Genomic DNA, 23,664 nt, shown 5'->3' on the forward strand with positions numbered 1-23,664 from the left:
CAGCTGAAATCCACAGTCACAACCATGGGTACTTCGGTAAGCAACATTGTTTTAATACTATTAAAAAATCTACTGTCCCTCAAAATCGGCGGGCCCTGGACAGCAGATTTAGGACTGGAGTCCTGAAGAAGGGTCTTGGCTCAAAATGTTGACTGTTTACTCTTTTCCATAGATGCTGCCTGACCTGCTGAGTTCCTCCAGCATTTTGTGTGTTACATTAGTATGGTTCCCCTTTAAGAAAATAGAAGCTTGTTTCCAGGTACAATGGAAACACAGAGGCCTTAGACTCCCACTCCTGACTATCCAGCTGGCAAATATACAATCTCTGGAAAATAAAATTGAAGACCTCAGAGCAAGATTGCAATACCAGAGAGACATCAGGGTCTGCTGTGTATTTTGCTTCACAGAAATATGGCTCACCTCCCATTTTGGATGCAGCGCTGCACTACAATGGCATCACCATCCACCAGAAAGGCAGGACACCTAAGTCTTTTAAAGGTAGAGAAAGTAGAGTATGCTTTATGATGAATTCATTGTGTGCACAGACATGGCGGTTCTGTTTCAGTGCTGCTCACTTGACCTCAAACATCTAGTAGTCATCCATTTTATCTGCCGAGGGAGTTTTCTGCCATTATCCTGGTTGCCGTGTACTGGAGGAGCTGAGCACCGTGATCAGCCGTCACGAAACACCACATCCTTGCTGGGGATTTCAACCAGACCAGCTTGAAGAAGTCTCTGACCACTTACCACTGACGTATCACCTCTGGAACCAGAGGAGCCAACACACTTGACCACTGTTATACCACCAAGAAGAATGATAATCATGCCATATCACGTCCACACTTTGGAAAGTCTGATTAACTGGCTATAATTCTACTCCTGGCATACAGACAGACTAAAGACCGCAGCACCAGCAGTGTGGACCAAGAGGGTATGGTCAAGGTAAGGTGGACTTACAGAACTACTCTGAGTCAGTGGACTGAATAATATTCAGGATCCATCTTTGAATCTGAATGAATACTCCACAGTTGTCACCATCTACATCAAGACCTGTGTGGATGAGTGTGTCCCTTCAAGACCATGCCAGACATATCCAAACCAAAAGCTATTGAAGAACCAGGTGCTTTGTAGCTCCTGAGTGCTAGATCTATGGAACTTAAGACCAGTGATCCAGAACTATGCAAGAAGTCCAGGTATGACCTTATGAAGGCTATTTTAAGAGTGAAGGAAATGCTTTGATTCAAGTTAGAGACAGAATTGGATGCACGTCAGCTGTGGCAAGGTTTGTAGGCTATTACTTTCTACAAAACAAAATTTAACATCATGAATGGCCATGATCTTCACTCTCATCTGAGCTCAACACCTTTTATATGTGTTTTGAAAGAGAAAATAAAATTACACCTGTGTAAATCCAATCAGCATCTGGTGACCCTGTGATCTTTGTCTCAGAGGACAACTTCAGAACATTTTTCAAGATGGTGAACCCTCACATGGCATTAGGCCCTGATGATGTACCTGGTGGGGCACTGGAAAGCTGTGCCAACCAACTGGTGGGAGTGCTTAAGGACATCTTCAATCTCCTATTGTTGCAGTCAGAGGTTCCCACCTATTTCAAAAGGGTGACGCATCATACCAGTACCCAAGAAGAGCAGGGTGAACTGCCTCAACAATTATCATCCAGTTGCACTCACATCTACTGTGATGAACTGCTTTAAAAGGTTTGTCATGGCCAGAATCGACTCCAGCCTAAGCAAGGAACTGGAACCCCTGCAATTTGTCTTTTGCTAGCAGTAGTTCTACAGTGAATGCAATCTCACTGGCTCTCCAGTCGGCCTCTGATCACATATACGATATCAATACTGACATCAGTCTGCTGTTCATTGATTACAGCTCAATGTTCAACACAGTTATACCCTCTATTCTAATCAACAAGCTCTGAAACCTGGGCCTTTGCGTTTTCCTCTGCAGCCATTTATACAGATTGAAAATAGTATCACCCCCTCGCTTTCAATCAACACTGACACATCAAGGATGCATACTTAGCCCACTGCTGTACTCTCTTTATACCCACAACTGTGTGGCTAGGAACATCTCAAACATTTTCTGTAAATTTGTAGATGACACAACTATCTTTGGCAGAATTTCAGATGGTGATGAGGAGGTGTACAGGAGTGAGATAGATCATCTGGTTGAATTGTGTTGCAACAGCAACCTTGTATTCAACATCATTAGGACCGAGGAATTGATTGATGACTTGAAGAGGAAAGCTCCATACACGTCTTTATCGAGGGATCAGCAGTGGAAAGTGTGAAGATCTATCCTGGGCCCAGTATGTTGGTGCAATTACAAAGAAGGCTCAATAGTGATTATATTTAATTGGGAATTTGAAGAGAATTAGTATGTCACCAAAGACGCTCTCAAATTTCTACAGATGTACCGTGGAGAGCATTCTAACTGGTTGTATCACCATCTGGTATGGAGGGGTCACTGCACAGTACTGTATTAGAAAAAGCTGCAGAAGGTTGTAAATTCAGCCAGCTCTATCGTGGGCACTAGTCTCTCCAGCGTCATTTGAAGAAGCAGACCTTCAAAAAGTGATTCCTCAAAAAGGGACATCCATCTTTAAGGACCTCCATCACCCAGGACATGCTGTCTTCTCATTGCTACTATCAAGGAGGAGGTACAGGAGCATGAGGATACATACTCAACATTTAGGAACAGCTTCTTCCCTTCCACTATTAAATTTCTGATACATACCCCTACCATCTATGTACCTATCCAAACCATTTAAATGTTGAAATCGAGCTCGCAAGCACCACTTGTGCTGGAAGCTCATTCCACACTCTCACGACCCTCTGAGTGAAAAAGTTTCCCCTCGTGTTCTCTTTAAATTTTTCTCCTTTCACCCTTAACCCAAGTCCTCTGGTTGTAGTCCCAGCCAATCTCAGTGGAAAAGCCTGCTTGCATTTGTCTTATCTATACTCTTCATTATTTTGTATACCTCTATCAAATCTCTTCGCAATCTTCTACATCCAAAGGAATAAAGTCTTAACCTATTCAATCATTCCTTTGTTACAACATCCTTGTTAATTATCTCTGTACTCTTTCAATCTTGCTTACATCTTTCCTGTAGGTAGGTGAGCAATACTGCACGGAAAACTCCAAACTAGGCTTCACCAATGTCCTATACAACTTCAACATATCATCCCATCTCCTGTACTCAGTACATTGATTTATGAATGCCAATGTTCCAAAAAGCTTTCTTTCCAATCCTATCTACCTGTGATGCCACTTTAAGTGAATTATGGACCTGTGTTCCCAGATACCATTGTTCTACCACATCCCTCAGTGCCCTACCCTTCACTGTGTAAGAGCTACCCTGGTTGGTCCTACTGAAGTGCAACACATTGATATGCATTTGAAAATGCAAACAACAGGAACTCTGCAGATGCTGGAAATTCAAGCAACACACATCAAAGTTGCTGGTGAACACAGCAGGCCAGGCAGCATCTCTAGGAAGAGGTACAGTCGACGTTTCAGGCCGAGAGCCTTCGTCAGGACTAACTGAAGGAAGAGTTAGTAAGAGATTTGAAAGTGGGAGGGAGGGTGCATATGTCTGTGTTAAATTCCATTTGCCATTTTTCAGCTCATATTTCCGCCCATATTTCCAGCTGATGCTGAAAACCATGATAGCCTTCCTTGCTGTCCACCTGAGCCCTAAGCTTGGTGTCATCCGAAAATTTGCTGATCCGGTTAACCACATTATCATCTAGATCATTGATATTGATGACAAACAGCAATGGACGCAGCACTGATCCCTGCAGCACACCAGTAGTTGCGGGCATCTACTGCCACTCTGTGGCTTCTCCATAAAGCCAGTGTTTAATCCAGTTTATTATCTCATCTTGAATGCGAAGCAACTGAACCTTCTTGACCAACCTCCCATGTGGGACCTTGTCAAATGTCTTGCTAAAGTCAGTGTAGACAATATCCACTACCTCACCTTCATCCACTTTCCTAGTAACTTCCTCAAAAAACTATGATTGGTTAGACATGACCTAACATGCATGAAGCCAGGCTGACTATCCTTAATCAATCCATGTGTGTCCAAATACTTGTATATCTAGACCCTTCGAATACCTTCCAATAACTTTCCCACAACTGATCTCTGATTCGCCTGCCTATAACTTCATAGTTATTGTTTAGAGCCATTCTTAAACAGTGGAACAGCACTGGCTATCTTCCAATCATCTGTTTCCTCTCTGGTCACTGAGGATGATATACTGTAAATATCTCTGCTATGGCCCCTGCAGTTTCTGCACTTGCCTCCCATAGGATCCGAGTCATCACCATGTCTGGCCCTGGGGATTTATCCACCCTAATTTTGCCTCAGGATAACAAACAACTTCTCTGTAATCCATACAGGGCTCATGACTTTGCTGCTGATTTGCCTCACTTCTATAGACTCTGTGTCCAACTCCTGTATAAATACAGATGCAAAAAATCCATTTAACATCTCCCCGATCTCTTTTGGCTCCACACATTCATTACCATGCTGATCCTTCAGGGGACCAATTTTGTCCCTTGCAATCCTTTTGCTCTTAACATATTTGTGGAATCCCTTAGGATTCTCCTTCACCCTGAGTAAGTTCATGCCGCCTTTTAGCCCTCCTGATTTCTTTCCTGTGTGTTTGCTTGCATATCTTATATTCCACAAGTACCCCATTTATTCCTACTTGCCTACACTTGCTATGCACCTCGATTTTTTTTTCTGTTAATCACAGCCGCGATATCTCTTGAAAACCAAGGTTCCCTACACTTGTTATCTTTTCCTTTTATTCTGTCAGGCACATTTAAGCTTTGTACTCTCAAAATTTCACTTTTGAAGGCCTCCCATTTTACAAGTACACCTTTGCCAGAAAACAGCCTGTCTCAACCCACACTTGCCAGATAATTTCTGATACCATTAGAATTGTCCTTTCTCCAATTTAGAATCTCAACCCGTGGGCCAGACCTTTTTTTTTGCATATTTACTTTAAAACTAATGGCATTGTGGTCACTAGATGGAAAGCGTTCCCCTGTACAAACATTTGTCATCTGCCCTGTCCCATTCCCTAATACCAGTATTGTACATTTCTCATAGGGACTTCTACGTACTAATTAAGGAAACTTTCCTGAACACATTTGATGAACTCTATCCCATCTAGTCCTCTGACAGTATGTGAGTACCAGTCAATATGTGGAAATTTAAAATCACCTGCTATAGCAACCTTATGTTTCTTACAACAGTCTGCAATCTCTCTACACGTGTGTTCCTCTCAATTCCTCAGTCTGTTGGGTGGTATGTGATATAGCTGCATTAATGTGGTCATAAGTTTCTTCTTTTTCAGTTCCACTCAGAGCACCTTGCTAGATGAGCTCTCCAGTCTGTCCTAATGAAGCACTGCCGTGACGTTTTCCCTGACTAGTAATGCCACCCCTCATTTAATCGTTCCCACTCTGTCACATCTAAAACAACAGAACTCTATTACTGAGCTGCCAGTCCTGCCCCTCCTGCAACCAAGTCTCATTAAGACCTAAGATACACATTTCTGATTTTCTTTGCAAGACCATCCAGAATCACACTGTGGAAATCAGGTATTTGAAGATTAATTTCCTGCTTTCAATCCCCCATTCTCATCTCCGCTGAACACAAAGGCCTTGCATTTCCGAGAAGCAATATTCCCAAATTCAGTGCCATCGCAGCATCAGTAAATTGGTTTTGTTAGTAAAGCAAGTAAAAGAGAGTGGAGACAGGCTTTAAATTCACGAGGACCAACACCAGAGTTCGAACCCACTGATCTTGATTGATGAAGCTGAATCCCACTGTGGTAATGCAGAGTTTAAATTCAGTAATTAAATAAATCTGGAATTAAAAACAAAAAAGCATAAAAGAATTGAACTATTGTAAAAAGTTCAATTTTTGAACATACGTGTGTGTTTCACTAATCCGTCAGGGAAGAAAATCTGCTGTCTTTGCTTAGTCACACCTCTGGGACTCCAGATCCACAAATGTCATTGACTCTGCCTCCTTTGTTCAGGGTAAATAAAAATGGAAAATGTTGCTGGCGATACCTGCAACCTGTGAACCTGAAGAAAGTATAATTGAAGGAAAACAACACTCAACTAACAGCAGTGGCTGATACAACAATGAATCAAAAGTCGCCTTTTGGCTCATGTGGCTCAGAATCAGATTCATATTGCTGTGAAAATTGTTGTGCAGCAGTACAGTGAAATACGTTAAAAAACTATTAGTTACAATCAGAAATATATATGAAAATTGTGCAAAAAGGGAGCAGAAGTGTGAGGTAATGTTTATGCTTCATGGATCTAATAGAGGGGAGAATCTGTTCCTAAAATACTGAGTGTGTGTCCTCAGGATCCTGTACCACCACCTCTGATGGTAGTAACGAGAAGAGGGCATGTCCTTGATGATGAGTGTCTTTAATATTGGATGAAACATAGAAACATAGAAAATAGGTGCAGGAGTAGGCCATTCAGTCCTTCGAGCCTGCCCCACCATTCAGTATGATCATGGCTGATCATCCAACTCAGAACCCTGTACCTGCCTTCTCTCCATACCCCCTGATCCCTTTAGCCACAAGGGCCATATCTAACTCAATGCTGCTGCCTTGAGCTGTCACCTTTTGAAGATGTCCTTGATGATATGGAGGCTAGTATCCATGATGGAGCTGACTGAATCTTCAACCCTCTGCGACTTTTATTGACTGGAGCCTCTGTATCAGGTGGTGATTTGACCAATTAGAATGCCCTCTGCCGTACATCTGCAGAGATTTGTTAGTCTTTGGTGACAAACCAAATCTCAAACTCCTAGTGAAGTATAATCACTGGCACCCCCTCTTCAGGATTGCATCAATATGTTGGCCATACAGTGGCCACTTTATTCGGCACTCTTGCATATCTGCTCATTATTTCAAATATCTAATCTGCTAATCACGTGGCAGCAACTTAATGCATAGAAGCATGTAGACATTGTCAAAAGATTCAGTTGTTGTTCAGACCAAACATCAGCATGGAGAGAAAATGTGATTTATGTGACTGACTGTGGAATGATTGTTGGTGCCAGATGGGGTGGTTTGAGTATCTCAGAAACTGGGATTTTCATGTACAGCAGTCTCTAGAGTTTACAGAGAATGGTGTGATAAACAAAAATCATTCAGTGAGCAGCAGTTCTGTTGGTGAAAGCACCTTGTTGATGAGAGAGATCAGAGGAGAATGGCCAGTCTGATTCAAGCTGACAGGAAGGCAACGGTAACGCAAGAAACCAGGCATTTTGAAAGTGGTGTGCAAAGGAGCATTACTGAATGCACGAGATGCAGAACCTTGAAGTGGATGGGCTACAGCAACAGAAGGCCATGAACATGCACTCAGTGACCAATATATTAGGAACAGGAGGGACCTAATAAAAGTGGCCATTGAGTGTCTTATGATCTCAAGTTTTTCACTGTGCCTCACTACATGTAGTAATAATAATAAACCAAATTACCAATTCAATTTCCCAATGTCCCCTGTATGTATACAACTCTGGGTTCCCAGTTTTGAGTGCAGAGGTGTTCCAATGTGTGGTTAATGATGGAAAACACAAAGAGCTTTAACAAACATGGTTTACTTGCTTGAGGTTTTTCTCAGACTACATTCACGATGCCAAGTGAGTATTCAGTGCAATGAGAGCCAAGTGAACTGCTTAATAATACAATGAACAGGACAACTGACTCCTGAGTTATCCCTATGGGTGCCCTTATCAGGTTTACTGGTTGAAGAGTTGAGAGCAGCTGTGACCTTAACTGCCTCGAGCAGTACACAACATTTGGTTGTCTGTCACTGGAGGTTTGTGGACCAGATGGTAAGGAGAGTTAGCAGCCTCCCTTGTGATCATGAGCACCATCATTATGTCCTGTCTCTCTGCTCCCTGGCAGTCAATCTGCTTTGGGTAGCTTGTTCAGTGGGTCATTCAGCACCCACTTCCACGTCAACTCTCTTCATCCCCTCCTGTTTATTTTTTGGTGAATACTAACGTACCAATACAACTGTGCCATGGAACAAACACTTTCAGCTGTTATGGCCAATCCTCCCAGCAAGCAGCAGGTGACACCGGGGTGCCAGAAGGAAATTTTCTCAAGAAGTTTCTCAAAGTGAACAATTAAGTGAAGTAGAAGAAAGTCATACTCACCAAAAATTCAACTAAGGTACAAGATTGATCCTTCTAGCTTTTCCAACAAAGATCACTTCCATAAATCTGGTTAATGCTTTTTCAAATCACTGACTAATACTGTGAAAGGGGATTAGTTTATAGTAATTCAAAGATAACTGGTATAATGCACACTGACTGATTTTAAAGTTAGCAGTTGTTCTTTGCACAATATGTAAATGTGTCTATTGATGAGGCTGTCAAGGCTACAAATAAGATAATATCACCCCCTTCTTCTGGTGAAATGCACTTGGATTTTCTATTATGGCCACAGTACACAATACCTATATCTTGTACCAATGAGACATTCTTTGGCGATATTGAAAGGGGAATCCTCAACTTCCCTAGCTGCACTTGATAAATCCTGTGCACCTAGATGTGAACTAAGTATTATCTCTCGAGGAAGGTGAATCCAAAAGCAGACAGCAGGGGCAACAGAAACCTGTATCAGAAATATGAGATTGTGCAGGGGCAGAAGTGAGTATATTTGCTATTAAGGATAATATTCAAAGTTCAAGGTAAATTTATCATCAAAATACATATATGTCACCATATACAAGCCTGAGATTCATTTTCTTGTGTGCATTCACAGTAAAAGCGAAGAAATATAATAGAATCAGTGATTAATCAGGGCATGAAAGGATATGGAGAAAAGGCAGGAGATTGGGTCTAAGAGAGAAAATGGATCAGCCATGATGAAATGCGGAGCAGACTCGATGGGCCAAATGGCCTAATTCTGCACCTGTCTCTTATGGGCTAAAGACTGCATCCAGCAAGACAGACAAACACCATAGTGTAAAATACAATAAATTGTGCAAATACAAAAGGTGAAGAGTCCTTAAAAGTGAGTCCATAGATGGTGGGATTGGCTCAGTAATGGGGTGAGTGAAGTTATCCCCCTCTGGTTCAAGAGCCTGATGTTTGAGGAGTAATAACTGTTCCTGAACCTGGTGGTTTGGCTTCTGAGGCTCCTGTACTTTGTTCTTAATGGCACAGTGATCATTTCCTTGTTCATTGGCACATTGCAGTTGCAATGTGTACCATCTCAAAAATGCACAGTTGCGAACACTCCCAAATTTAAATAGATTGTCCAGCTTCATACATGTTGAATGTTGACATGGACAAGTTAACTGGAGATATGAGGAATTTATGGAATTTCAAGGGTTTATCACTCAGTACGATATTGCTTTCCTAAGTACTTAAGAGCTGAAGAAGGTTAAATCTCAAGGAGAGAATATTTAATCAGATCATGTTGAACACTCCAAAATCTGCTTTACTAGTAATTGCTGAGGATCTGCTGTGCAACAGCTATAAAAAGAGACAATCTAAAATTTCTGCTTTCAAGCATGCTTTTCTCTCCACTCTCTGCCTATGAGCAATGGCAATAATGTTTTGCCAGCATCTCAAAAAATGGAACTGCTTTAAGCATATTTTTGACAAAGCATGCATTTCTATTTAAGGTTTATTTTTAGTATCTTCGTATTACTGGCTTTAATTCCTTAAGGTTTGTTGGACAGTTGATGGGAGAGGGGCAAGAGAAACAAAATTCTACGTGCATTCACTTGGGTACTTTATTTATTAATGATTTAACTATTTTTCTTTCTCTTTTTGTGACTAGTACACTATTTGGACAGCCTTGTGGGTTGCCTGGAACGTATTCATCTTCTGCTTCTATTTGGAGGTTGGAGGACTCTCAAAGGTAAGGATCATCTTTGACAACCAGCATTATATCCAAACTAGCAACACACATAAAAGTTGCTGGTGAACGCAGCAGGCCAGGCAGCATCTCTAGGAAGAGGTACAGTTGATGTTTTGGGCGGAGACCCTTCGTCAGGACTAACTGAAAGAAGAGCTAGTAAGAGATTTGAAAGTGGGAGGGGGAGATCCGAAATGATAGCCCATCCTCTGGGCTTCCCCTCTCCACCTTTTCTTTCTCCCTGGGCCTCCTGTCCCATCATCCTTTCATATTCCTTTTGCCAATCACCTGTCCAGCTCTTGGCTCCATCCCTCCCCCTCCTGTCTTCTCCTATCATTTTGGATCTTCCCCTCCCCCTCCCATTTTCAAATCTCTTACTCACTCTTCCTGCAGTTAGTCCTGACGAAGGCTCTCGGCCTGAAACGTCGACTGTACCTCTTCCTAGAGATGCTGCCTCGCCTGCTGCGTTCACCAGCAATTTTTATGTGTGTTACTTGAAATTCCAGCATCTGCAGATTTCCTCGTGTTTGCGTCATATCCAAAGTAACTGGAGTTCTTGGCTTGTAATGGTCTTGGAATGAATGCTACAATATGTTTATGTCTTGCTACAGGAAGTTCTCCCTTTAGTTCAACAAGCATGTCATTTGCTTTCTCCTTACCTTCCATCCTTTCAATGGGTGCCCAGTTTAACTAACAAAAGTCTGCTGTAGCAAATCTTTTTCTTCCAATACCTTTATTCTCATGCTAGTTTTTATGTTGTTAGTCAATTTGAGTCTTTACAATAAAAAGTGTCTCTATATTCTGGGTTTTATTTATCTGAACAAAAAACAGTGGAATAAAATATGCCTCCGAATCCTTGAAGTTAGGTAAAGTACATCCTTTGGGCAAATTGTTTGTAGGATAATTAACCATCTTTTATTAATTGCTGCAATTTCTCTTTTGACTGTATGAAGCATCTTGTACTCAATAGTTCAAGGTGAAATATTTTTAGAGATAATTAATCTTATTATTTTTTGGACATCAAACTAAGTGCCTTTGTATGCAACTATGACAAATCTGATCAGAATACTTGCATATCTTGTCTGCTTTTGCCTGTAGAGAATAAGGACAATTATTATCAGGTATGATTCAAAATAAATTATATTTTATTTGAAACTATTTCAGTGGATATGTTCCAGTTTCAGCTGACATCAAATTAAGTCAGGAAGAAAATGAATAAAAACCACACATGAATAGCTAACATTACTGAGTGAAAGAGACTAGTAGCACTCTGTAGTTGGGTCAAGTTGGCCTATGAAATCTGATCATCCTCAATGAACATTATAATTCGTCACATTCCTTGAGCTTCCCACTAATGACACAGTGGGAATGTCATTTATCAAGTCACCTATTGCTCTTCCTCTAAGCTCACTTACATTTTTCAAACTATGATTTGGTGAACAGTGTCAGTTTAGACCCTGATCTCAATGTTTAAAAACTCCTACATTGTTATCAGATGAGTAGTGACCTACTTCCAGTGGCTATGTATGCAAATTGCAGTTAGATACTGAATGTCATTCATAGTTTTCATATTTGGACCTGCCCAGTCCATTTTGATCACGTGGAAATAATTAGAATAATCTGTGTAATTAATTTCTTCTGTGAAAGAAATTAATATTAGTGCAAAAATAGTATTGGAGAAATTAATGGTACTGAAAACAGATAAATCCCAAGCATAAGATGATACTTTCCACAAGGTTTGAGAAATGTAGCTGTGGAGATAGTGGATGTAGTAAATGTTGTCTTTCAAAAGTCCCTTTCGGATGATGAGACCTAGGAGTAGAATTAGTCCATTTGGCACGTTGTCTGCTCTGCCATTTGGTTATGGCTGATTTTAATTTCCCCCTCTTGACCATTTTCTTGCCTTCACCCCATAAGCTTTGACATCCTTAATAGTTAAGAAACTTTCAACTTCACCTTCGGTCAGCTTTACTGTCTCAACCTGCAAGTTAACCTTTAGGAACTCTGCACCTGGACTCCCAGCTCTTTTCAAAACATAGAATATAGAAAAACTACAGCACAATATAGGCCCTTCGACCCACAATGTTGTGCCGACCGTGTAACCTACTCTAGAAACTGCCTGGAATTTCCTGACAACACTGCCCTCTATGTACCTATTTCAGAGTCCTATTGTATCTGCCTCCACCACTGTCGCTGGCAGTGTATTTCACATGCCCACCACTCTCTGTGTGGAAGAAGTTTCCTCTGACATCACCCCTGTACTTATTTCTAAGCACCTTAAAACTATGCCCCTCATGTTAGCCATTTCAATCCTGGGAAAAAGCCTCTGGCTATCCACACAATCAATGTCTGTTATCATCTTATACACTTCTATCAGGTCACCTCTCAGCCTCCATCACTCCAAAGAGAAAAGGCCAGGTTCACTCAACCTATTCTCAAAAGGCATGCTCGCCAATCCAGGCAATCCCACAGTGGATGAAGGTCATCACACCATATGTCTTCTGAACAACACTGTCAACTTGTGCAGCAGCTTTGAGTGTCCTATGGACACGGACTTCAAGATCTCGCTGATCCTCCACATGGCCAAGAGCTTTACCATTAATATTATATTCCATCTTCAAAATTGACCTTCTGAAGTGAACACTTCACACTTATCTGGCTTGAGCTCCATCTGCGACTTCTCAGCCCAGTTCTGCATCCTATCAATGGCCCGCTGTAATGTCTGACAACCCTCCAGACTATCCACAACACCGGCAACTTTTGTATCATCAGCAAACTTACTAACCCACCCTTCTACTTCCTCATCCAGGTCATTTATAATAATTACAAAGAGGAGGGTTCCCAGAACTGATCCCTGCAGAACACCACTGGTCACGGTCCTCCATACAGAACACGAACCATCCACAACCACCCTTTGCCTTCTGTGGGCAAGCCAATTCTGGATCCACAAGACAAGGTCTCCTTGAATCCCATGCCTCCTTACTTTCTGAATGAGCCTCATATGGGGAACCTTATCGAATGCCTGAATGAAATCCATATGCACTATATCCACTGCTCTACCTTCATCAATGTGTTGTTAAATCCTTAAAGAATTCAATCAGGTTCATAAGGCATCACCTGCCCTTGATAAAGCCATGATGACTATCCCTAAACAGATTATGTTTCACCAAATGCTCATTAAATTCTGCCTCTCAGGATCTTCTCCCACAACTTGCCCACCACTGAAGTAAGACTCACTGGTCTATAATTTCCTGGTTTATCTACTCCCTTCCTTGAACAAGGGAACAGCGTTTGCAGCCTTCCAATCCTCTGGTACTTCTCCTGTCCCTGTTGATGATGCAAAGATCATTGCAAGAGGCTCAGTGATTTTCTTCCTCATTTCCCACAGCAGCCTGGAGTATATCTCATCTGGTCCCGGTGACTTAACAAACTTAATACCTTTTAAAATCTCCAGCACATCCTCTTTCTTAACATCTATACACTCGAGCGTTTTAGTTCGCTTTAAGTCATCCTCACGATTGCCAAGGTCCTTTTCACTGGTGACCTTCATTTATTCAATTTTTTCCCAATTTCTCACTTTGCTATCCTGTACCCTTTCTGACCTAATCCAAAGTTCAAACTGGATATTTGGCATTTATATAGTTTGGGCAGCATTTTCATGGGGATCATTTTTGACCTAGCAGGGCCAATTTTGATTTCCATTTTCTCTGGTCATAAAACCAACAATAATAATTTGCCCCTTGTCTTATATAGATACTTATTCTCTTTTTCACTGATTCCAGTTAAAAGTAAATTTGTACTGAGATGCAGAACAGAACACTGGTTTGCTGTCCTGCTTCAAGCATGGTGAGAATGGTTAATTTGAATAATCATGCCCACTTACAAATGGGCCCAAACCACTTTGATGGACACACTGTACAATTGCATGTTAAAGAAGAACAGCCTTGTTGTGGAGACTTCTCCTCACTCTACTATGATTCAATGATTGTTGTAGGAAATGAGCAATAAAACGATCCAGTGTTTAATATTCATACACAAATAGTCCTGTCTATTTACACAAAAAACAAGATGCAAAATTGATTTAAAGACAAAGCTCTGGTAATGGACCTTTTTTCTGTAAGAGACCATAAGGCATAGGAGGAGAATTAGGCCATTCAGCCCATTTTCAGTTCCCCATTCCATTATGGCTGATTTATTAGCCCATTATCAATCCCTTTTTCCTGCCTTCTCCCCTGAAGCACCTTCAATTACTCCAAAAGACTGAGGTTTGGTAAAATACTGAAAGGCTTTTATTCGCTGTACAATACGACCTGCACAGTGAGTGTCTGCCCCCGGACTGAGGGGGAGGGGCAAGGCGAACACCTTTATACAGGACTCTGTGGGAGGAGCCACAGGGGCAGTCAGCAGAGGGGCGTGTCCAGACAGGTAACCCAGTTACAACATATATACATGGTTTACCACATTCACCCCTCTTTTTTTTTATAAAGAGTCCCGCGGGGTGAAGTGACTGACAATATTTACAAGAAGTATATTTACAGGTTAAGTCTATCAGACGGTCGAGTCCGTCGCTGTGATCTACGTAGCACTGGCGGTGATTGCACCGGTGATGGCGGTTGTGCTGGCTCCGGCCTGACTTCAGGTGCCAGCACGTTAGGCGTCGGTAATCCCTCGTGCGTGTGCGTCGCGCCCGGTATGGGAGTGTCGTGTGGTGTCTGTATAGGGTTTGGGGTGCACGGTGTCTTGTAGGTACATACATTGGTGGGTACGGGGTCAATAGTCACCATGGAGTGTTCAGGGTAGGGGCCCGGAGCTCCTGTGGGCGCCAGGTCGCGGATGGAGACCGTGTCCTCCCGCCCATCAGGTAAAACCACGTAGGCATACTGGGGGTTCGCATGAAGTAAGTGAACCCTCTCGACCATCTGGGAGTATTTATTGCTCCTTGCATGTTTCCGAAGCAGCACTGGCCCCGGGGACGTCAGCCAAGTTGGTAGGGTGGTTCCAGTGGTCGATTTTCTGGGAAAAGAAAAGAGCTGCTCATGAGGGGTGGCATTGGTGGCCGTGCATAACAGGGAGCGGATGGAGTGGAGTGCCTCGGGAAGGACCTCCTGCCAGCGGGAGACCGGTAGTCCCTTTGACCTGAGAGCTAAGAGTGTGGCTTTCCACACTGTGCCATTTATCCTTCTCTACCTGTCCATTCCCCCGGGGATTATAGCTCGTGGTCCTACTGGTTGCAATTCCCCTAGCCAGTAGATATTGGCACAGCTCGTCACTCATAAACGAGGACCCTCTGTCACTGTGGATATAGCATGGGTATCCGAACAGAGTGAAGAGCTTGCGCAGGGCTTTTATAACTGACGTGGTAGTGGTATCGGGGCAGGGGGTGGTGAAGGGGAACCGTGAGTACTCGTCAATTACGTTAAGAAAGTACACATTGCAGTCGGTGGAGGGAAGGGGGCCTTTAAAGTCAACACTCAGTCGCTCAAAGGGGCGGGTGGCTTTGATGAGTGGTGCCTTTTCAGGTAGGTAGAAGTGCGGTTTGCACTCTGCACAGACTTGGCAGTCCCTGGTCATCATCCTGATCTCTTCAAGGGAGTAAAGCAGGTTCCGGGCTTTCACGAAGTGGAAAAGCTGGGTGACTCACGGGTGGCAAAGGTCTACATGTAGGGCGTTTAGCCGGTCAATCTGCGCGCTGGCACATGTTCCCCGGGATAGGGCATCGGAGGGCTCGTTGAGCTTCCCAGGCCTGTACATGATGTCATAGTTGTAGGTGGAGAGTTCGATTCTCCACCTCAGAATTTTATCATTTTTGATTTTGCTCCGCTGCTGATTATTAAACATGAACGCGACTGAGCGCTGGTCAGTTAGCAGGGTGAACCTTTTGCCGGCAAGATAGTGCCTCCAGTGCCTTATAGCTTCCACTATGGCCTGGGCCTCTTTCTCTACCGCAGAGTGCCGAATTTCAGGGCCTTGAAGGGTACGGGAGAAGAACGCCACTGGTCTTCCTGCCTGGTTGAGGGTAGCAGCCAGCACAAAGTTGGAGGCGTCACTCTCTACTTGGAAGGGAATGGCCTCATCCACCGCATGCATTGCTGCTTTGGCAATGTCCCCTTTTATGCGGTTGAAGGCTGCGTGGGCCTCGGCAGAGAGGGGGAATGTGGTGGACTTGACCAGGGGGCGGGCCTTGTCTGCATAGTTAGAGACCCATTGGGCGTAATATGAAAAGAAGCCCAGGCACTTTTTGAGGGCTCTGAGGGTATTGGGAAGAGGGAGTTCCAACAGGGGGCGCATACGGTCGGGGTCAGGGCCAATAACTCCATTCTCCATGACACACCCAAGGATAGCAAGTCAGGTGGTCCCAAATACACACTTGTCCTTGTTATAGGTGAGGTTGAAAGATTTAGCCGCTTGGAGAAATTTTTGGAGGTGGTTGTTGTGATCCTGCTGGTTGTGACCGCAGATGGTGATGTTATCCAGATATGGGAACGTGACCTTCAGTTGGCACTGGTCCACCATCTGGTCCATTGCCCTCTGGAAGACAGATACACCATTCATGACATCAAAGGGGACGCACAGGAATTGATAAAGCCTGCCGTCCGCCTCGAAGGCGGTTTAAGGGCGGTCCTCCCGGCGGATGGGGAGCTGATGGTAAGCGGATTTTAGGTCTATGGTCGAGTACACCTTGTACTGTGCTATCTGATTGACCATATCCGCGATGCGGGGTAGAGGGTACGCGTCGAGCTGCGTTAACCTATTGATGGTCTGGCTATAGTCCACGACCATCCTATTCTTCTCCCCGTTCCGAACAACCATCAACTGCGCCCTCCAAGGACTTGTGCTTGCCTCAATGACCCCCTCCCTGAGCAGCCGCTGCACCTCCGACTTAATGAAAGCTCTGTCCCCCGCGCTGTACCTCCTGCTTTTAGTTGCCACAGGTTTACAGTCGGGGGTCAGGTTGGCGAACAGCGGTGGGGGAGGGATCCTGAGGGTGGAGAGGCCACAGGTGGTGTTGGTAGTGTGGCAGTTGGCATGGTGTTGGGTGGGATGTGCAGGTCGGTGTGTGTGTGTGGTCAGTAGCGGGGTACGTGACATATCTCTACAAAACAGGGGATTTATGACAGTAATTGGTGGGAGGGGCCCATCATACTTCATTGTCACGCTTTTCAGGTGGCTCTGGAAGTCCAACCCCAACAGCACAGGGGCACACAGTTGAGGCAAGACCAGTAACTTAAAGTCTTGATATTCTGTGCCCTGCACCACTAGCGTCGCTACACAAGCCCCCCGGATGTCTGTTGTATGCGACCTGGAGGCCATGGTGACCCTCTGACTTACCGGCTGTATCATGAGTCCACAATGCTGCACCGTGGCCGGGTGGATAAAACTCTCCGTGCTGCCTGTGTCAAACAGGCAGCTTGTCCTGTGCCCCTCCACCAGGATGTCCATCATTGACCTTGCGAGCTGGTGGGGAGCGCTTTGGTTGAGGGTCACGGAAGCCAGGGTGGGATCGCTGTCTTGGTCCGGCGTGGTGGGGTGCCCCGTGAGCACCCGTTGGTCGTAGGCGGTGGGAGGTGGCGCCGACCAAGATGGCGGCCCCCATGTCTCGCACGTGGTGGCGGCGTGCAGGGAAGATGGTGGCCCCCATGTCTCACACGTGGTGGCAGTGTGCAGGGAAGATGGCGACCCCCACGTCTCGCACGCGGCGCTGCTTGATCCCGCTCGCGGTTTTGACTTACAGACCTTGGCGAAGTGGCCCTTCTTTCCGCAGCTGGAACAGGTAGCTTGTCGGGCCGGGCAGCGTTTCTGGGGGTGCTTCTCCAGTCCGCAGAAGTAGCACTTCGCGGACTCACGACTGGCGGCAGCCGAGGTCGATTCGCCGGCAGGTTGCGGGGCCTGCGGCACCCACGAGGCCATCGGGGGATCGCGTGCCTGGAGAGCCTCAGAGTTATGCAGAGCGGCCTCCAACGTATCAGCCAGCTCGATCGCCGAACTTAGGGTAAGATCGGCTTTTTCCAGCAGCCGCTGGTGCACGTACACTGACCTGGTCCCCATAACGAAGGCGTCTCTCACTAGGAGTTCTGCATACTGCGCCGCCGTCAGCTCCTGGCAATTGCAGGCCCGCATGAGCGTCCATAGGGCCTGGACAAACTCAGCACTCGATTCCCCGGGGCATTGTTGCCGTGTCGCTAAGCGATGCCGAGCATAGTCGCTGTTTATCGGCTGCAGGTATTGTCTTCTGAGTGCGTTCATCGCGCCATCATAGTTTGGCTGGTCTCTGATCAGCGAATAAACCCGCGGACTGACCCTGGAGAGTAGAACTCTGCGCTTCGCTACGGGGTCGGTCGCTTTAATCTCCTCTAGATACGCTCCGAAGCAGGCCAGCCAGAGTTCGAAAGCGTTTCCAGCGTCAGGCATTTGCGGATTGAGATCTAATTTGTCTGGTCTCAGGACCTGTTCCATGTCTTAAAATGTGCAGCAAATAAAATTGAAGCACCTTCAATTACTCCAAAAGACTGAGGTTGGGTAAAATACTGAAAGGCTTTTATTCGCTGTACAATACGACCTCCACAGTGAGTGTCTGCCCCCGGACTGAGGGGGATGGGCAAAGCGAACACCTTTATACAGGACTCTGTGGGAGGAGCCACAGGGGCAGTCAGCAGAGGGGTGTGTCCAGACAGGTAACCCAGTTACAACATATATACATGGTTTACCACATCCCCATAAACCTTGATGCCCATGCTAATCAAGAGCTAATCAGCTTCCACTTTGAGACATCCACAATGAATTCCACAGATTCACCACTCTCTGGCTAAAGATATTCCCCCTGATTTCTTTTGTAAAGGAATGTCCTTCTAATCTGAGGCTTTGCCCTCCGGTCCTAGACTCTCCCACTAAAGGAAACACCCTCTCCACGTCCACTCTGTCTGGGCCTTTCATTATTTGATAGGTTTCAATGAGATACCCCCTCATTCTTCTAAACTCCAGTGAGTACAGGCCCAGAGACAGCAAACACTCTTCATACGTAAACACTTCCATTCTCAGAATTATTCTTTTCAAATCTTTTTATTATTATTATCCAAAATTAACGAGTACATTGAAGTAAGCAACACTTACAATGTCTCAAGAAAAATAACATTATTTTAAAGATTGAAAAAATTTTGGTGACTTTTATATTAAAAAAAAAGGAAAAAAAATCCTCTACTAAGCAAGAAAAAGTGAGGGGGGGGGGACCCATTAAGAGTTCAACCCTGGAGCCATGTCATACAAAAAGCTTCTGAGGGTAAACTTCAAACCGCCAGCAAGAAAAAAAAGTACCAAAAATTTACAATTAGATCATGGAGGAAATCTATCAATTAACTCAAATGATAATAACAAGCAAATGAAGCCCATCTTTTCTCAAAATTAAACATAGGTTCAAAGGTTCGACTTCTAATTTTCACCAAGCTAAGACATAGCATCACTTGAGAGAACCATTGTGACAAAGTGGGAGCTGATGTATCCTTCCACTTCAACAAAATGGCCCTCCTAGCTATCAATGTAACAAATGCAATAACATGTTGGTCAGTCAGAGATGCCATGGATATTTTGAGGAATTATTCCAAAAAGCACAGTTAATTTGTTGGTTTGTAAATTAATTTTAAGTGCTTTTTTTTGACAATTTCTAAAGCACTTAATTTACAACCAACCTAACAAATTAACTGTACTTTTTGGAATAATTCCCAGGATCATTCTTGTGAATCTCTTCTGAACCCTCTCCAATCCCAGTACATCCTTTCTTAGATCAACAATAGTCCAAGTGCAGTCTGACCAATGTCTTGTAAAGCTTCAGCATTACATACTTGCTTTTATATTCTAGCCTTCTCAAAATGAATGCTGACATTGAATTTGCCTTCCTTACCGCCTATGTGACTCAACCTGTAGACTAAGGTTTAGGAAATTCCGCGCAAGGACTCCCAAATCCCTCTGCACCTCTGGTTTCTGAATTTGCTTCCTGTTTAGAAAATAGTCTACACCTTAATTCCTTCTGCCAAGTGCCTGACCATACATTGCCTGACATTGTACAGTATTCCATCTGCCACTTATTACTCCATTCTCCAAATTTATTTAAGTCCTTCTGCAGACTTCCTAAACACTGCATGCCCTTATCTTCCAAACCTACTGTATCTTCATATCATCCATAAACTTGGTCACTAAGTCCTCAATTCTGTTCTCAAGAGAAGGGTGATTGGTTAACATTTTAATTTTTAGCATCAACCATGACTCTTGCCACCATAGTATGGCTTTAGACAGTGGGGATGCAGATTTTTCCCTTTGCCCATGATGTCTATGTTAACATTAAATATAAGCACAATTTCTCCCACTGGATCAGGTACTGTAAAACTTTTGAGCTGGCATGATTCAAACCAATTTCTGTTCATCAAGCTTCCCAAGTATTTATTGCCTCACTCAGTAGCAAGGGAAGCAAATGGTTGTAAACACAAAAGGAAAGGATTTCAGTGTGGAAGATTTTTAAAGTGAAAATACACAGAATCAAAGTAAAACAAATTCCTTAAACCCCAGTGTGTGCTTCAAGCTAACTGTCAGCATATAATATACATGTTGCTTTATTGTACATCTCTCTCATCATGGTAATTCACAGTTACAACATCACAGCTATTTTTCAGACTTCAGCAGAAGAGAAATATAACACTATTGTCACTCACCAGAAACGAGACAATTAGCAAGACTTTCTCTCCTCACACTGTAGGAAATCACATACGATGGCTAAGCTAAGTCAGACGAATGATCCAGATATGAAAGTTCTATGGAACTTTAGCTGCTGAGGAATTGAACTGAATCATAAAATCTAAAATTAACTTCCTGGTGTTCCTCCTTGCATTAAAACAGGCACATCTCAAACTTTCAGTCTGAGTGCTTCCCTTCTCTATCAACTGCCTATCCTCCCTCTCGCACTGTCTACAAGCTTTCTCTATTTGTGAGCCAACTGCCTCTTCCGCAGTCTCTTCAGTTCGGTTCCCACCCCCCAACAATTCTAGTTTAAACTCCCCCCAATAGCGTTAGCAAACTTCCCGGCCATGATATTGGTCCCCCTGGGATTCAAGTGCAACCTGTCCATTTTGTACAGGTCACACCTGCCCCAAAAGAGGTCCCAGTGATTCAAAAATTTGAATCCCTGCTCCCTGCTGCAATCGCTCAGCCACGCATTTATCCTCCACCTCATTCTATTCCTATTCTCACTGTCGCGTGGCACAGGCAGTAATCCCGAGATTACTACCCTTGCGGTCCTGCTTCTCAACTTCCTTCCTAACTCTCTGTAATCATTTTATAGGACCTCTTCCCTTTTCCTACCCATGTCATTGGTACCATTATGTACCACGACCATCCCTTTCTGTGATGATGCTCCTTTCTCTGGGCACCTTTTCCTGCATTAGGCCTGCATTAGAATAGAAACACAGAGAAACTACAGCACAATACAGGCCCTTCAGTCCACAATTCTGTGCTGAACATGTACCTACTTTAGAAATTGCCTTGGGTTACCCATAGCCCTCAGTTTTCCTAAGCTTCATGTACCTATCCTGAAGACTCTTGAAAGACCTTATTGCATCCACCTCCACCACTGTCACTGGCAGCCCATTCCACGCACTCACCACTCTCTGCGTAAAACCTGCGTTTTTAAAAAAAAAACTTACCCCTGACATCTCCTCCGTACCTACTTCCGAGCACCTTAAAACTGTGTCCTCTCGAGTTAGCCATCTCAGCCCTGGGGAAAAAGCCTCTGATTATCTACACGAGCAATGCCTCTCATATATTATGTCCCGTATGGCTCCATGCACGCAGCAATGTGCAACAAAGATGCTGGGGAAACTCAATGAGTCGAGCAGTATCTATGTAAAAACAAAGTGAGCAGTCAACATTTCGGGTCAGCACCTTTCATTCGCAGCAATGTAGTTGATCCTTCGCCACCCTCTGAAGCAGCCAACGAATGCATTCAGTTGTCTGGTGGATGGCTTGCCTTACTTCTCGAGCAATAAGAATGGTCCATAAATTCTGCCATTTTTTTGCAACATCCACCTTGCTGAATGAAGAAGTATGGAAGTAGTTTAATTGAAGAAAAAAAAGAAACTGAAAAAAACTGACATGAGTTCAATGAAAATATTTTAGGAAATATCATAAAGATATCAGATATCCAGAAGCGCACTCATCTATTGTGATGAAGTAGTTTGAGAAATCGGTGATGAAACATATCAACTCATACCTGAGGAGCAAGTTGGATCCACTCCAACTTGCCTACCATCACAACAGGTCAAAAGCAGATGCCATTCCTTTGACTCTTCACTCAGCCCTGGGATATCTGGATAGTGAAGATGCATTCATCAGGATGCTCTTCATTGATTGCAACTTTGCATTCAACATTATCATCGCTTCAAAACCAATCAATGAGCTCCAAGCCCTAGGCCTCGATACCTCCTTGTGCAAATGGACCCTTGACTCCCTCACTTGCAAATCCTAGTTAGTTTGTATTGTCAACAACATTTCCTCCACAACTGTCGTTAGCACAGGTGCACCACAAGGCTGTGTGCGTAGCCCCCTGCTCTACTTGCTTTACACTTATGACCGTGAGGCTAAAGCCCATCTCCAATGGCACATTTAAGTTTATTGATGACACCAGCATTGTTGGCCGAATCAAAGTTGGTGATGAATTATTGTACAGGAGAGAGATTAAAAATCTGGCTGAATGGTGAAACAACAACTCAATGTCAGTAAAACCAGAGTTGCTTATTGACTACAGGAAAAGAAAACCAGAGTCCTCATTAGGGGTTCAGAGGTGGAGAGGATCAGTAACTAAATTCCTCAGCATTGCCATTTCAAAGGATCTGTCCTTGGTCCAGCATATAAGTGCCAATACAAAGAAAGCTTGGCAGTGCCTCTACTTGCTTTGACATTTGTGATGATTCAGCATGCCACCTAAAGTTTTGACAACATGTATAGATGCATGGTGGAGTGTATATTGACTGATTGCATCATGGCCTGGTGTGGAAATACTAATATCCTTGAATGGAAAAGCCTACAAAATGTAATGGGTACAGCCCAATACATCACAGGAAAAGCCCTCCCCACCACCGAGCATATCTACAAGGAGCGCTATTGCAGGAAAACAGTATCTATCATTAAGGAATCCCAGGATCCAGACCTTGTTCTCTTCTCATTGTTGCCTTCAGGACGAAGGTACAAAAGGCTTTGGACCCTCACCACCAGATTCAGGAACAATTGCTAGGCCTCAACTGTCAGGCTCCTAAACCAGAGTAGATAACTTCACTCACCCCAACCGATGGACTCTCTTTCAAGGACTCTACATGTCATGTTCTCATGTTCTCAATGTTATTTATTACTTAATTATCTATTAGTATTATTTAGTTTTTCTTTTTGTATTTGCACAAATTTTTACCTTTTGTACATAGTCCATCTTTATTTGTGGATTGTTTTTCATTGAACCTATTCGAGTTTCTTTGTATTTACGATGAATATATGCAAAAAAGAAATATACAGTGTTTACTTTGACAATAAATTTACTTTGAACTTTGAATTTCACCAGCGATCTGTAGAGATTTGCTCAATGCTGTTACAATGTAAAGACTCCGCAAGGAAGATGTTGAACAATCTCATCAGTTTTAAAACTATTGACAAACTGTCTGTGTAATTTATCCTAGCAAACCCAAAATTTGAA

The 23,664-nt window shown here is 43.7% G+C and overlaps 1 protein-coding gene across 2 annotated transcripts in view; it reads left to right on the forward strand.

Annotated features, from left to right (window-relative positions):
* The window catches only part of LOC134343099 (sodium/potassium-transporting ATPase subunit beta-1-interacting protein 3), a 523,347-nt gene that overhangs the window by 270,575 nt on the left and 229,108 nt on the right, over window positions 1-23,664 (forward strand). For both annotated transcript variants that reach the window (XM_063041993.1, XM_063041989.1), the window contains exon 3: window positions 9,867-9,947. In XM_063041993.1, the coding sequence (XP_062898063.1) occupies window positions 9,867-9,947 (81 nt within the window). The remainder of the gene's footprint in view (window positions 1-9,866; window positions 9,948-23,664) is intronic.

This window comes from Mobula hypostoma, chromosome 1, assembly GCF_963921235.1.
Source record: "Mobula hypostoma chromosome 1, sMobHyp1.1, whole genome shotgun sequence".
NCBI classification, from domain to species: Eukaryota; Metazoa; Chordata; class Chondrichthyes; order Myliobatiformes; family Myliobatidae; genus Mobula; species Mobula hypostoma.